This window comes from Plectropomus leopardus, chromosome 21, assembly GCF_008729295.1.
Source record: "Plectropomus leopardus isolate mb chromosome 21, YSFRI_Pleo_2.0, whole genome shotgun sequence".
In the NCBI taxonomy this organism is placed as follows: Eukaryota; Metazoa; Chordata; class Actinopteri; order Perciformes; family Serranidae; genus Plectropomus; species Plectropomus leopardus.
Window position 1 is genome coordinate 23,316,828 of NC_056483.1, and position 16,793 is coordinate 23,333,620.

The following is a 16,793-nucleotide window of genomic DNA, read 5'->3' on the forward strand; positions in this document are numbered from 1 at the left end:
CTCTCTCTCTCTCTCTCCAGTCTTGTAAGTGTGGCATCTTTAAAGCGATGGTTCTATTGTTGGTCAGGGCTTTATGATATAGACAGAAGATGGTATGTCTGTACACTATAATGCAGACTCAAAATCTTATTTTATTTATGTATTTATTTAAGCGTTATACATGTGAAAGACTATTGAAATAGGATATAAACGGGTAAGCAAAACATTGATTTAGATGTGATGGCTTAACTGCCCCAAAAATAGCAGCAAGCATACCTGAGAGTGATGCAGCAGTACAAATTTCTGTAACAGCTCTTAAATCAGCATATGTTTTTGGTCAATATGATCTGCTTATTTTTTTTCTTTTTCATTTTTTTCCAAGTATAGATGCTCCTGCTCAAATCTTACTCCCAAGTCTTTACTTGAGTTAAGACTACTTCCTTAAAAAACCTAAGGACTCTTAAAAAACAATTGAATGCACTGACTTGCTTTTTGAACCTATATAATAAAAAAAATCACCCGCTGACTTCAAAGCAAATGTAACGAGAGCTTTCATAGAAATTCTTTGTGTCAAACTTTTTTTTTTTATGAACTCCTGGTGTTGCATGTTTGTTTGGTTGTTCGTTCTTTGCTTTTTGTTACTGTTTTAAATTGCATCCGCTGTCTTGCAAATCCAAGTTTAATAATAAAAAAAAATACTCATTTGATATCAAACAAAGTATGGATAACTTGTTTGCATATTGTTATGCATATTTATTATAGGAGCCTACCGCAAGTTTACATTTTGGTTTTACAATAAAATATGGTTCTATAATTTTCTGTCATAGTAAATTACTTCACTGCTAAAAGACAAGAAAACAGACTGTCAGCTGCAGTGTATTTTGATTTTCAGGCTGTTCATTTTTTGTCTCAACGATTGTCATTATTAGCACTTAAAGGAACATAACTCATTCAATATAAAAATGAATCATCAAAATCAGTTACATGTAAACATTAGTGCTTTTTATTCAAAAAAACTACAGTGTTTACATCTACTTTTGCAGTAGACGGGCTAATACAGTCAATGCAGCATCTATGTATATATTTCTATGCTTAAAAAACCCTTGTTGTTCTTTTTTCTAGTGGGCACTACAAACATGATCTTTGTCACATGACCTCTAGATGTGCTTAAACTGAGATGCTTTGGATACTTTTTTTGGACAGCCAGCCCACAGCATGGACCTCCACACTGAGTAAACTGGGACTGTAAGTGCTTTTCACTCGCTTTGTTGTTGCACTTGTTTACAAGCACCAGTTGCTGGATTCAAAAAGTTGATCTCAAAAGCAAAAATGAAGTAATTTGAACTGCCGATTATTAAATTCTGTTTGCTTGTTCGCATAAGCTCTAGATTTCATCTGCCGTTAGAGGCACATGTGACATGATTTCTAAGCGAGGTGATTGGATCTTTCTTGCTGAAATGCATCTTAAACAAATTCTCCCCTGATAGTTTCAGGTATACAAGCTTGCATCTTTAACTGCTTAATCAAAGAATCGGGAAGGTTTGCAATCTGTTTTACCTGATGATTCAATCTGAAGAGTTTCATGGTCATCCAAGATGAAAACATCAGAGTCACATGATGATGATGATGAACAACAACAAAAAAAAAAACACTTGACATGATACTTGTAGAACCAAAGGCACCAATAAGCTCCTCCTAAGTATAGAGAATTGTTCCCCAACCATTTACCTTTAGGATGCCCTTTTCTATCATTGAGTAAACACTACTACTACTGACTACTGATACATTTTATGGACATTTTATATTATATTTCTTGCATGACAAGAACAGTACAGAACAACTTCCAACTGTACAATTAACCTAAATAGTGAACGCAACAACTGTGGGAAGTTTGTATTAAATGAGTGATTTGGATTTTTTTTTTTTTATTAAGCAGATTTTTTCCTGTAAATGATAGGCGATTATTTTGTCATCAATGTGTTTTCCTGATATTTTTAAGAAACTTTTTCTGATGGTCTGTCTTTTCTTTCTTTTTAAACAAATTCCATACTTAATATTCTTTTTTTTTACTTCTCTTCTCCCTGATGCCATTGTTTTATTGTCTCTTTGGTTTCTTGTGCTGCATTCAGACACCTTTCACAACCATTAATACCGTTGACTATCTGAAATGTGAGCAGATCTGATTTATTTCAAAATCATGGGGGGAAAAAGGCAAACAGCAACTTGTCATGAAATGTCATGCAAATTGAAAAAAGATCAGTAAAAGGTGACCAAAGAAAAGACGTCAACTAAAAACTTTCTTTAAAAAGAGAGAGGTAGTGAATCAATGCAAAATTATCAAACAATCAGGGAAAAAGAAACCTATATTTATAATTATTTATTTAAAATTAGGCCACAGAAAAAAAATTATACTATTTTACTTTCTTTTTGTCTTTTTTGTTTTCATTTGATGCTTTTGGGCTTCAACTTTGCTTTTTGTTGCAAATTTCAGTTAATTTTCATTTAACTTTATATTATTTTCTTGCTAATTTGGGGGTAATTTCTTGTTAATTTGCTAATTTTTAATGAACTCAAGCCAAATTGCTCTTGTTTCAAATGGTTCATGCATCAACATGTTTTCAGCTAGGTTTGCTGCCCTCAAGTGGCTAAAAAAATACCAGCAGCCTAAAAACTGATCCAAAAACCATAAAACGCCATGAAAATGTAACAATACAATAAATCAACACAACACAATAACGTTATATCATCATAAAACTGCAATAATGCAATTTTATACATATATGTTACACATACAATGATGTTTGTCCCATGTTTTATTTCTAATCTACAGAACATACATGTATTGTGTCACAAAAAAGTAAATTGTTGTTATCATCACAACTTGGACTAAACTTAAGTGGGGGTTTTTACTTGAAAGCACACAGCTTTGAACTTTTTAAATCTCTGAAACATAAATCAAAAGTTTTTGACTTTAGAGTCTACAGCTTTTGTCAGTTTTTGGTTTAGCACTATCCCCCAGCCCGGCGATGGTTCCACCGAACCTCTGGAGAACTGACTCTTTAATAAGGACGAGAGAGAGCATTTTAATTACTCTCCACAGTGCTTTGCATTACCAGCCCAAAGCAGAATATACAGACGATAGTGTCAATTTAAGGTAAACAGACAGGGATCTGTCTGCTTTAAGAGCAGTCAGATTGATGTCACTGATTAAACCCAAAACACTTCCACAGTCCTCACATCAAGGTCCTTCTTCTCCTCACTGTTAGATTAAGAATTTATTAATGAACACGGAATTAAATGTACAGTCTATAAAAGCATCTAAATGTGTCCTTTCAACTTTTTAATGAGACTGTATGCATGTAGCAAATATATTTGGTTAAAACCAATCACTGTAAAAAAGGCTATACATTATCAAACTCATATGCTTTTACAGTGGACATAGCAACACATGTATTTCTTTATGCTGAGGTTATAATTCCAGCAGGGCAGTTATGATTCTGTAATGCAGTGATACAGTGGGCCAGCCCCGATAGGGGATTTACACTGAGAATTGTTTTAGTACTTTTAGTTTAGGTAAGGTGCCAGAGTGCATAAAACAGCATCAAGATAAAGCTTTTTTATCAAATGAAGCGCCAGTGGAAAATCTCAGCACCTCCTGACAGAGGTCCTAGCTAAGACCCCAATGTCCTAAATTCCTAGAAATGTCCAACAGTTATAGAAATGTCCTAAAATCCTAAAAATGTCCTAAAATCCTTGAAATGTCTAAATAATAATAATAATAATAAGAAGAAGAAGAAGAAGAAGAAGAAGAAGAAGAGGAAGAATGGCTATTATTATTATTGTTGTTATTATTATTATTATTATTATTATTATTACTTTATATAGCACCTTTAAAAACAGTTGTTTACAAAGTGCTTTGACATAAAAAGCAAAGGCAGGAACTCAGGGAATAATCAAAATAGACATCAACAATTAAGCCAAACAGAGAAAGGTATAGGACAGTCAAAAAGGTCAGAACAAAATACATATACAAAGGTCAACAAGAGTAAAGTATTTTTTTAGAAGTTTTTAGAAAATATAAAAATATATGCACTCGAGAAGATAAAAATAATAAAAGAGGTAATCTAACAAGACAACAAGACGAGACGAGAGATGTCATGAGATGCTCCAGTAGAGTTCAAGTTTCATTAATAAATCACCATGTTGAATGTGTGTTGAAAAGCACTCTGGAAAACACCTCTGCTGGAGTAGATGTTGTGTAATGCAGGCTGATGGAAAGTGGGTACACCACATAATGATCCCACTTAATCACAAAGTAACTCCTGCAGTACGTTTGTTGGACTGCAAGTTTGCCTTCAGTGCTCTACTGGTTACCTGCTGGCAGCTCTTAGCTTTTACTGTTTTTACACAAATATACACAAAAATATCTGATTATCAGGGGTTGTGTCATTAGTAAAAGTGGTGATCACCATTATAACATTCATCAGAGGAATGATTGATAATGAGGGGAAAAGAAAGATAGGCTGAAATGTCATTTTGAATTCATCCACACATAATGCTAGGATTTGATAAAATTACACTGAAAAAAAGATAATTGGTAACCAACTAACAATAATTACTGCAGTCAGAAAAAAAACATCAATGAATCAAGTTTTTTCAAAATCAAGTTATCCAATTTGATCAAGACAACTGCTTGGAAATAATTTAAATTTTACTGATTGAAGTTATTATTTTAAGTTGGTTTAGAATTCTGAGTAAGGGCTCATATATGCTCATCTTACGTGTATGGACATGGATGGAGCCTTTTGTCCGTACTCTGCTTTTCATTTCATCTGTATCTGTCTGTAACAAACGTAAATGTCACCGCCTATGGACATTTTTCTCATGCTTGAAAAAAATATTAAAATCTAAATCTACTAATTTGGACTTAGATAGACATTTCTTTCTCATTGTCATTTACCCATGTTTTTTGAAAGAAATCAAACCAAGTTGGGTTCAGAGGTTTAAATACAAGAAAAGGGATGGGGATCCAGGTCCCTACGCAGACTTCCTTCCTTCCTACTGTTTCCATGGTGCAAACATGTCATTTTAACATGTTACCTGCCACGTAATGTGGTAGGTAGTTGTCGCAAACATGATGACTTAGCTCACAGCGGTATGACAGCTTTAATACCAGCTGCTATTGCCACGATAACCATGCGTGTATTGGAGTGAAATATTGTGACTGTCCTCTGTTTATTATGATGTCTTTTTTTATGAATAAAATAATAATAATAACAAATTTGACTGCACAAATTAAATACATTGAAAGCATTAGGCTAATTATTCATGTGAATTTGTTCTGCATTAAATATGTCATTTGAGCGCAATTTAAGAGCACAAGTCATAATTCAAGAGCACAAATTGCTTACGTTTTAGAAACCTGAAGAGCTTTGTAGCTTTTTAATTGACTGCTGGCTGTACAACAAATTGCCTCTTGGGGCCGGCTCATAAATGAATGATAACCAGCTATATCCATCATAATAAAATAATTTGGATGGTATTTATAGAGTCAGCAACCTCGATTCCAGAATATCTGTGGCAGTGCTGGCTGTAAGTGTGTGTGTTCAGACAAAGTCCAACCTCCTCATCAACTGACTGTCTTTATCTCTGTCAAAATCAAGCTTTGGCAGTTGTGGGCGTGCGTGTGTGGTTACTGGACATCACAAAAAAAGAAGCCCTTCCCTTCCCTCCTCCTCCTCCTCCCTCTCATGTCTCACTCAGTAGAAAGATGAATAGGCAGCTGTTCCTCCTTGTACATCAATGAATTAAGCGTAATGGAGAGGAGCTGACGGGGGGGCCGCAAAATGAAACCAAGAACTGGAAGGAGTAGGCGGAGGAGGAGGAGGTGACAGTTTCTGAGGAAGAGAAGGATGGGCCAAGACAGTGAGTGAGTGAGTGAGTGAGTGAGTGACAGTGAGTGAGTGAGTGAGTGAGTGAGTGAGTGAGTGAGTGAGTGAGTGAGAGTGAGTGAGATTAAGTGAGTGAGTGAGTGAGTGAGTGAGAGTGAGAGTAAGTGAAGTGAGTGAGTGAGTGAGAGAGTGAGTGAGAGTAAGTGAGTGAGTGAGTGAGTGAGAGTGAGTGAGAGTAAGTGAGTGAGTGAGTGAGTGAGAGTGAGTGAGAGTAAGTGAGTGAGTGAGTGAGTGAGCGAGCGAGCGAGCGTGAGTGAGTGAGTGAGTGAGTGAGTGAGAGTGAGTGAGAGTAAGTGAGTGAGTGAGTGAGTGAGAGTAAGTGAGTGAGTGAGAGTGAGAGTGAGTGAGTGAGTGAGTGAGTGAGTGAGTGAGCGAGCGAGCGAGCGTGAGTGAGTGAGTGAGTGAGTGAGTGAGTGAGAGTAAGTGAGTGAGTGAGTGAGTGAGCAAGCGAGAGTGAGTGAGTGATTGAGTGAGTGAATGAGTGAGTGACAGTGATTGAGTGAGTGAGTGACTGATTGAGTGAGTGACTGAGTGAGTGAGTGAGTGAGTGAGTGACAGTGATTGAGTGAGTGAATGAGGGACAGTGACTGAGTGAGTGACTGAATGAGTGACAGTGAGTGAGTGCGTGAGTGAGTGAGTGAGTGAGTGAGTGAGTGAGTGACAGTGAGTGAGTGAGTGGGAATGAAAGGGAATAGCAGATAATGTGAGGGGGTGGGGTGGCAGTGAGGTATCAGAAGACTTACAAGCTCAGCCAGGAAGATGTAGATGTTGGTTTCTCATTTACATTCATATTGTCAGTTTCTCTCTCCCCCGTCTCCTTCCCCTCGATTTTCATTTTCCTCCAACACAGAAACACAGGCAGAATGTAACCTGAGTCCTTACGCAGTGATCCCACATGCAGTGAATGTGAGGCTTATCTTGTGACACTGACTTTACTGATAGTTACTTTAAAAGTGAAAGGAGCATTTTTATGATCTGATTCGTGTTAATTTCATGGCTTGGATTCTCAGTGGGTGATAACATGCAGATGCATTTACAGCCTCATACCAGCAGATGCCACCAGAGGAACAGTCCTCTCTCTCTGATCTCTAGAGTTGATGACCACAGTGATAAATATCCCACAACAAGGGGGCTGGACTCGAACAATCAGCCCTGGCATTTCAGCCCAGACTGACCCACAACAATTGATCAACCGTTATTTGAAAGTTAGTACATGGGTAACTTCTTGTTCTTTCTTCTTTCTCTCTTTGGAAAAGTCCATGGCTCGATGTCTTGCTGGGTGGAAATTGTCAAAGGAGGTGTATTGGTTTTGTTTGGGTGGGTTGAGTGTGTAGGTTTGTCATTCACCTCACTTGTCCATGCTTTTATATTGCGGCTGATCAGTGTGAACTACCATCCATTAGTGCTGTATGTGGAAATGAGCATTATACCTAATTTATGTGAGCTGGTAACTTTACCCCTCAATGCCTCTGTTTTCATATTAGAATAACAGCCTAAATGAGAACATTTGAAAGGAAAATGTTTCAAAGAGTTAAGATAAGTTAAAATAAGTGCAATTCTGTGTTGAAGAATTTAGCTTTTTTTCCTACAGTCAGTCTGTCAAGATTGCAGACTGTTCCATTATTCATATTATAGTGTAATCTGTCATCTGAAAAACTGAAAAATTGACCCTTGCGCAGTGGTATAAGGACAAGAAAAAATCAGCTCTCTCACATCGGTATCCCTTATGGTAAATTTATTGAATAGCAACATTTCAGTGAAGCAACCTTCATGAGACATTTCACATAACAAATTACATGACAACATGCCTGCAATATATGCATACTCACACAGAGGCTCATTCAGCTGAATTCTGCGTAATAATCCAAATGAAGTTCAAATATTATCTATGAGTAAGGTCAGTGAACATCAGACAAAAAATAAATAAATAAACAACTTTAAGGAAACATCCAAAGCCACTAGATACAGGTAAAGTGGTTATCGCCACCACAATATTATGGCTATAACCAGTATGATAATTCCATACCACATGAATTTGTTGAAATCATTCATTCTCATTATGACAATAAATAGATCAGCAATCCAGTGAACTATCAACATATAATGTAACAAAACAATTAAAAAAACTACTACATTTTGTTTATCAAGTGTTAGAATTTCAGAATTTGTAAAACAATAACAAAGAGACAAGCTGTGAAAAATTAATCAATAAACCAATAGAAAAGCTTTACAACCAGCCTCCTTGGGTCCAAATTTCAGGTATTTGTAGGCTATCTTACTTGAGTCTTTTCTTTTCATTCCACTTTGTACTTCTAGTCCATATAACATATCTGAGGGAAATATTGTGCTTTTTAATTCACTACATTTAGCTGAAGAATATGTTACTAATCAATTTATAAATTAAGATTTTTGCCTAAAAGAAACGCAGCAAACAACAAAATATGATGTTTTTTTGTATAAATTGAATCCCACAGTGCAGCTGAAATGATAAGTCGATCATTTGATTAGCAACTGATTTTTTCACATTTAAGTCATTTTCTTTCTTTTTCCTTTTTCTTTACAGTTTTGAGTTTTGTGGGTGTTTATTTTTTTTTTTGGGTAGGCCGACTTTGGCAACTACTTTAGTAAACATAAAGCCTAAGTCATTTTCTTTTGTTGGGGGGGGGGGGTTTAAATATTTTTTTCTGAACTGAGTTGGCTACTCTGCCAATAAACATTTAAGTAATTTTCTACGTGTATTTTATAATTTATAACTTTTGGGGTATTATTATCATTGTTATTATTATTATTATTATATTATTATTATTATTATAGGATTTTTTTTCTGAATTGAGTACTTGACTTCCTATTTACTTTTAGCTTGCTTAAGTTACATTTGGTAGTAGTAGCCTACTTTTAATTAGGTAAAGGGGCTAATTACTTCCTCCACCACTGTAGTCTAGTCAATAGTCGTATTATTTCTAAAACGCAACTTACATAAAAACGTAGCTTACGTGAACTATTGTTTCAGTCCAGTATTTAGCCTATGACCTTAAACTGACAATGATTTTTAAGTAGTTTGTGTTTACCATGTTGGGGTTAACCGTATGTTTCCCTAATATCTACCACAAAAACGTGTGGCTGAGTATTTTCTAATATTTACCAGCCAGCAGTCCATACACCTCCTGAATTCCGAACAGTTTCCTCCGGTATGTTTCCAGCTCCGGACGGTATTTTCCAGCAGGAGGCTCCTCTCCGCTTCGCGCTGCCTCCTCACATCAGCTGCGGCTCTCTGAGGGAAACCGATGCATGCGAAGAGAGAGTGATGTTGATGATAACTGCGCGCGTGCCACCGCGTGCACGTATGTAGGCCTCATGTTTATATGTGTGCGTCAGGAGGTGGATGGAGGCAGAGACGAGGAGGAGGCAGCGCACGCGAGGACAAAAGCGCGTTTTTCTGATTGGCTGTGAGGCACTGGTACCCAGCTCTATGACCAGAAGTGGAACCTTCAAAATAAAAGCATGTTTTAAATCGCAGCGGCTTAAATTGATAATTAAACGGATTTTCTGAATTGTTGAACAAGTATTTATGTTATTCTAACGATGGTGAATGTATTTCCAATCAAAATGTCGTGGAAAAATCCTAAAAACCTTCAAAGGTGACGTATTTTTGGCAGTGACCGGAAAATGAGCATTGTATTTTGGCTAGCTTACTTTGGTCCAGTGAAGGAGGAAAGGATGTGAGGCTCTCTCGCGCGTGCCTCATCGGCCCTTTAATCGGTACGCTGTTTGTTTGTGTCCCTCCTGCCTTTTACCGTCGAAATGGAGCTCGGTGGAAATTAGCAGGCGTGTACCTCTTCGAGTTCTCGTCCTTCCTCTTGGAGAATGATCCACCGGCAGGTTATTTTATCCCAGGTAGGTCGTCTCTATTGTTGCTGTGTACCGTGAGGTGGTGGAGCCTGTCATATCAGTCTCCAGCAGCGGCCCGTCGCTCTGTAGCCCGCATATGTGTCATTCTCTCCCGTGTGAAGGAAACGCTACACGGAATCTGTTCAAAACATCGGGTTGTTGAGTGGGGTTATCGTTAATAGCACATAACAAGAGATATTTTAAGAACTTGTGGTTATTTGATGTTATTTTTTTCAACATGGAGCACATATTCGCCAAAGTGAAATTGTTTTTAGAGGTGCTTCGCCTCGCGACCAAACACGGTTCCTCTGTAGCTTAATTTGCTGTCTTTGCTAGCAAGCTACATCATTCATAAAAGTTGGCTTCACATTTAAAAAAGAGACAAAATTGAATTATTGTAAGCCACTGGACGTGTGCCGAATGAAAGCGTGGATAAGAATCTCAGAAAGTCTTGAGTCATCTTTAGTGTAACGTTGATATCTGCCAGGAAGCAACCGTAACATTAAAGTGATTAATATTCTGAATGGTGTTTGGCCTGGTGTATGGGCACTGGAGACGTCAGCCAGGGAAATGCAGCTTCGCCCTACTTGCTCTTAATTTGGATGCACTACTAGTCCTTCCCCCTTCCTCTTTGTGTGGGGATTCCCATCCTCAAAATCCTCTTAAATGCTGGAGCAACACACGAAGGGTGCATTTTCCTTTTGTTTTCCTCTGTGCTTTAGTGTCATGCAAATCAGTCACCTTTGATTAACCCTTTGAAACATGGGTAAATTGGCTTGATGTCTTTCAAAAAAAATGGGAAGAAAGCAATGACAAACTTGTAAAAAAAAAAAAAAAGTAAGGAAATTTATATATATATTATGATAATTTAAGAATATTTAGAAATAGCTACGTAAAAATGTCCAGGAAACTATACATTTGAACTATTTTTTTAATCAACTAATTTATTGCAATTTGCAGAAATGCCCCCCCCCCCCCCCCCCCCCATGTTTCCAAAAAATTTCTAACCAATTAGCTTAGGGTTCAGTGGTTTAAATATTTGTGAGAGGTGTCTGATTGCAGCACAAGACAACTGATGTCAATCCAGGTTTCAAACGGTTAAACAAATAACAAATGAGACTGAAGTGTGATTAGAACACTTGCTAATATTAAATATATATATTTTTTTTTTTTCAAAGAGCGACATATCACTTTTTATAGATGTGGCTTTGGGCTACATTTCACAGCTGATCATGGGTTGTCAAGTTGTCAGTAAATGGTTGTCAAGGTGAGTAAATTCTTATGGCCTTCAGTTGGTGACCATCATATGACAAACCACTACCAATATAGCCCACAGGAAACTAAAAAAATGTGTGTCAGCTGAGCAATTTTCCTTTTAAATGCCATTTTAGATAATCCCATGTCCTGCTATTAGGCTATTTTAGGCTTTTTTAAGCTCCTATTGATTTTTTTGTTATTTTTAACCCTTTGAAACCTGAGCAAATATGCTTGCTTTATTTAAAAAACATGGGAAGAAGGCAATGAGCAATGACAGAAGAAATTGAATTAATAAAAAACTATAAGAAAATTAGTTATAATAAATGACATGGAAAAAATGAAAATAAATAATGTTGGTTATCAATATTGTTTTTCTCGAGCTTCTTAAAAAAATAAATCTTATTCTTCTAATTTCTTGCTGTGTGTGGAACTTAAAAGGAGTCTGAAAGCAGCACAAGAAAGGCGATGTCAGTCCTAGTTTTAATGGGTTAAAGTCAGTTTTTTAGTTGTTTTCTCTTTTCTTATTTAACTCTGGGTTTCGGGGTGCAAGTTATGTCCTGTTTTTTAACACTCACATTTTTTTGGTGCCAGCTAAGGATGTTATTTCCAATATAAGCAGAGAAAGTGTGTTTGGATGGATTCTGTTGGTGTGAATTTGGTCTGTTTTTGAAGCCACTTGAACAGATCAAGCTCTGCAGTGGTTGGCTGACTCAGAGGTGAACTCAGGTAATCTATGAGGAATGTTAGTCTTTCGACAATGCTAAAGGCCAAGTAGAGCATATGCTATTCATGTGACCCCTGTGAGCAAGTGCTCATAGATCTCCTATTGTAACCACAAACCCTGGTTGACCTTTGAAACGGTTTACATTGTATGTGACATAAAAAAAGTTTTGGCACAAATACATTTTTTTCTGAATCTTCATGTCCCGAGATCTGTATATTATAGTGTTTTTTTTCTTTTGCTAGTGCTGCCTTTTCTCTGTGCACCGAGGTTGTTGAGAAAATGAGCAGCATTTTGACATTGACAAATATATTTTCCTTTAGTGACTCAGCGTCTTGTGATAGGCTATTTCTGCCACACTGTCCCAGATCAGACACATGAAGGCCCAACTGACAGCACTCTCTTCTGTATTAATCACAGAGTTCAAAGCATGATGAAACAAAGTAAAACACCTACTGTACATCTGACATCCACCATTAGGGATGGGGATCATTGATTTCTCCTTAACGTATATATATATATATATATATATATATATATATATATATATATATATACATATAATAAAGTCTTTATAGATACTATTATCGATACTTTTCTATTATTTGATGGAAAGGCGAGGCAATATTTTTTTTTTATACGTTACATCATGATAAGGGTTTTATTTACCTTTGCCTTATTGTCGTTTTACTACTACCTTGCACGCATCACAATAAACCTTACGCTACCTCGTTTATCAAGCTAACTAGCTCTTATCCTGCTGATTTTAACTCGAATTTCAATATTGGATTACTACATATATATTATATTTATTTTTTCAAATTTTACAGTGGGTTATTTACTGATGTATTTTATGTTATAGAACAAAATGTGAAGGTGTCTTCAGCTTGTGTTAACGGCAGACCTTATTTTAGGCTTCTAATCCAAACCCCATTCAAAAAACCCACTTTGAGACAAGGGAACCAGGAGCGCAACGATGCTAACTTATTTTTCAGGTTTTAAGACTTATTCCTTGGGCACTCTACAAACCAGGCAATTGAGGGAGGTTTTGATTCTCAGAGGCTAGGGCTGCAATTTGTGATTATATCGATTATCTACCGATTAGTATCTCAGTTACACTAGATATCAAACAAAAGCCAGCTGCTGAGCTGTAAATTTACCACTTTTTAGCAAAAAAGAGATGGTTTGATTCTCCCCTCCTCCTCTGCACCTGCATGTCCATATAAGAGTAGCATGAAAGTCAGGAACACTCATTCCTCTGCTAAATCTGTGGACCAAAATGCCCCCAGAAGTAACTGCACAGCACACTGACTAGCAAAAAAACAAAAACAGATCAAAACAATGACTGCTCAACTTGAAGCAATCTAAGGCAGCATTTACACTACCTGTTTAAGGCTGGAATATCATGCCGTTGTGCCGCCTCGCTGTTCTGTATGTGACGTCCGATCATGGAAAGGGGGTCAGAGTGGTCTCCTCTCTGAGTTGGGAGAGGGGGAGTAACAGCCTCGAAACAAGGTCTGTGTAAAACTTGCAGCTGGAAAGACGTGACCATGGGCGTCATGAGTGTGGTGTTTTGACGACATGTTAATGTGTGCAATCCACCACAAAAGATTTAAAAAGCAGCTGTTAGCATAGAGCCTACTTCAAAGAAGAGGAATGGTAGCCATAACAGATGGCAAACTGGGAAAAGGGTGAGATTCGGAAGCTCATTACCCTCAAAGCAGAGGGTGAGAATGGCCACCATAACAGAGAGGGTAAATGACTTTGACGTGAAATGCCTATGTTATAAAGCACTGCTGACACATATGTTTTATGCCACGCTTGAGGCAGATGCTTGTGTGTTAAACGTCACGCCTCGTTTGATCGTGGGATGCCGCGATACAGTGTGTAATTACTCACAGGTCCTGGATGATGCCGCTGTCGGTTGGTTCTGTGTAGAGGTGTAGGGGCGGTATAAAGAGGGGACTTCGTTGCAGCCCTATAGTGTGATTTCTGTGTAAAAGTGGCTAAAGACGACATGGGAGTTTCTGACTGTTGATCTGAATCTCCAGCTTTAAGGGGTCAGCCCCAATTTAGATTATCTCTCCTTTTTCCAAGCTAATGAGCGCCTCAATTTTTGACAGAAGAACAGTCAGTGACAGAAAAAAAGCTACCAGTACCGCATTTTACTGCAAAGTCAATTTGAGGATTTTCTAAAAAGCACTACAGGAGTATCAGCATTACAAGACAACAGTTGAATTTGTAGTATGGAGAATTAAAGTACTTCAGAGTGAAAGTTTCCCCAGAGAATCAAGTGATATTCAGCTCAGTGAGTTTGGAGTGATTGGGTTTCAGCAAGGTTTGAAGCTGCTCTGAATTCAGCCATTTTTTGCTGCTTTTTGGCAGTGAGTGGTTAGAGGCCCTGCAGGTACTGACTGCAGTTTGGGTGAACATCAAAGCTCCAGCATACAAAATCAAGTTGAGCAGCAGCGTTAACAGCCCTGTTTCTGTTTCCCCTTTCACATCAAGCCAAGCCAGAGGAAACCATGACAGTGTAAATGTTGAGTACATCATCGCACCAGACCATTTGCCACCTTTTTCTGTCTAATATGAGAGGTTTCAACTGTTTGTTGGACAAGACAGCAATTTTGTCACCCTGGAGCCTTGGTGGACATTTTTCACTACTCTGACACTGCATTGATCAAACAGTATTTAAAATAACTTAATTTAAAGAACTTTTTCACTTATGCAAGCACATATACAAATAGACAGACAATTGTAATACACAGATATATTCACATTAGACACAAACGGGCCTACAGTACACCCACCCCTTATCGCTCCCTCCCTCCCTTCCTTCACTTCAAGAGCACTAAAAGAAAAAAAATAAACAAAAGAAGAGGGGGTCCAAATCATACACATTAATTATAGTAGCAATGTCTACACAGAAAGAAATCACTGTATCAGAGTCAGTCCCTTTACACGGTCCCTTTACAAGGACACCTCCTGCAACCATCTCTTGATTTGACCAAACAATTAATCACTTCATTGAGAAAATGATAAAAAAATAAGCTAGTATACACTGGTGTTCATAATTCCACCAAACCTGGTATGCTTCTGTTAAGACAACACACAAGAGTCCTGTCTCAGAAACAGCACACATTTATACATGGATAAACTTCTGAGTGCATTCAGCATACAGTGCTTTCTATAGAGTTAGTATTGATTTACAGTACAGTGTGGTTCTCTGTGCACACATAGACACTGCAGCGCAGAGAGGGAATAAATGTGGGATGATTGATTAAGTAAATGCTCTATGTTAAAATTGTTTAAATGGTCCTAAGTAGTCTTTGTGAAAGTCAGACTTAGAATTTGATGAAATTGTTGTCAAGAACAGCAGGATCAGTAGTAGGAAATATGCATCAGTAACTATATCCCTGCCTATGTCGGCTAGTTGTTCAGGGGTGTCCATATTTCCATTAGTGAAGACACCTGTTGAGACTAGTTTATGTTGTGTGTCGTGTGTGTGTGTAGTCAGACCACAGGTTGCACAAACATTGGTGGCTTGTTCAGTTTTTTAGTCATGAAGAGAACAGTGTTTTCAAACTGATGAGTTGTGGTCCAAATGTAGGTTTTTGATCCATTCTGAATGCACTGCATTTGACTGAATTGACGTAAACTTTGTCAAGGCTGTAAAATACACATTTATTTTGAAGTGCCGTTTCTGTTTATTCTAAAAGCTGTTGTTCTAATTTATTGAAATAAAATTGAAAATGTGGTCATTTATAACCTTGAACTGATGAACTAGGAGAAAGCTGGACCCTGTGATTAGACCAGCTGGGGACCACTGGGTTAGAGAATGATTGCTTGTGGCCAAAATTTGGGTATGTTTGGTAGTAGCCAGTAAAAGCCCTTAGTCAATCCTGAGGGCACTAATGATAGGGTATATAGGAGTATCCAGTTTAAGTGTTGTAAAGTATACATAAGTAAGCATGTAAACACCATTTTGGGTTTATGAAAAACCTGAATTTGCTAGGTAGAGTACTCTGAAAGAAACTGCGATGCATTAATAATCAGTCCAAAGTGAGATATCTCAACAAATGCAGGCAATATTGCAATGAAAGCTGCTCAAGCATTGAATCCTAATGGTTTTGGTGACCCCCTGACCTTTCTTAGAGTTGCTGTATTCATATGGGAAGCTCTGCATGCCCAGACAACAAGAAAACTCTCCACAGGATACTCAATCTGTCAGTGCATCAGGACGGACTGCCCCGTGCCTAAAGGGGATAAATGTAGCACATGTGATTAGCCCCGATTGCCAGTGACAGTGACAGATTGACAGTGTAGGCTGTCGATTCCACCCAGCGTCCAAATGCGCCACAGGTGCAGCAGGTAAGCTTGACCACAAAAATACCAAAAAACTCCAGTCTTCAGAAGATGTTTGCATTTTACATTTCTGCAAACCATTTATATCTAACGAGTGTATATTTCATACATATAGCAACGTTTATGAAGTGATATAGTTCAGATTACATGTATGTAAGATGACTTAGTGGGATTTCCAGCCACAATTGTAGCACCAGAAATGTTTTTTTGATTTCTGATTTTTTTTGCAAGAAATTGGGGATTTCCAGCAAGGTCTGCGCAACAAAACATTCTATTATTAAGCCAAAGCCTGATCTTTTCCTTCAAGTGTTTTTTGTGCCTAAACATAACCACGTAAACTGCATGCTGTTGAAATGTAAAGAACTGTAAAGTTTCTATATATCTGCTTATATTAAACGTACAAATGTTAGGCTACACATCTGTGGTTTGCAGAAACTTACAATGCCAACATTTACTCTGGAGATCGGGTATGTGTGCTTGTCAAGACCCGATGCAATGGGCATCGTTTGACCATTCCATTCCTCAACAATCCTAAAAGTGATGTGCATTTGTAAAGATATCTCGATGAACAAAATCTGTAAGTATTATTAATGTTTGTTTGCTACAGAGATAATTTTCTGCAAAATCCAGTT

General features: G+C 37.6%; 1 protein-coding gene across 1 annotated transcript in view; it reads left to right on the forward strand.

Annotated features, from left to right (window-relative positions):
- Nucleotides 1-9,653: 9,653 nt before the first annotated feature.
- The window catches only part of LOC121960588 (E3 ubiquitin-protein ligase HECW1-like), a 68,192-nt gene continuing 61,052 nt past the window's right edge, over nucleotides 9,654-16,793 (forward strand). Inside the window, 1 exon segment of the mRNA XM_042510370.1 lies at nucleotides 9,654-9,824. Within this exon segment, the coding sequence (XP_042366304.1) occupies nucleotides 9,795-9,824 (30 nt within the window). The 5' untranslated portion in view covers nucleotides 9,654-9,794.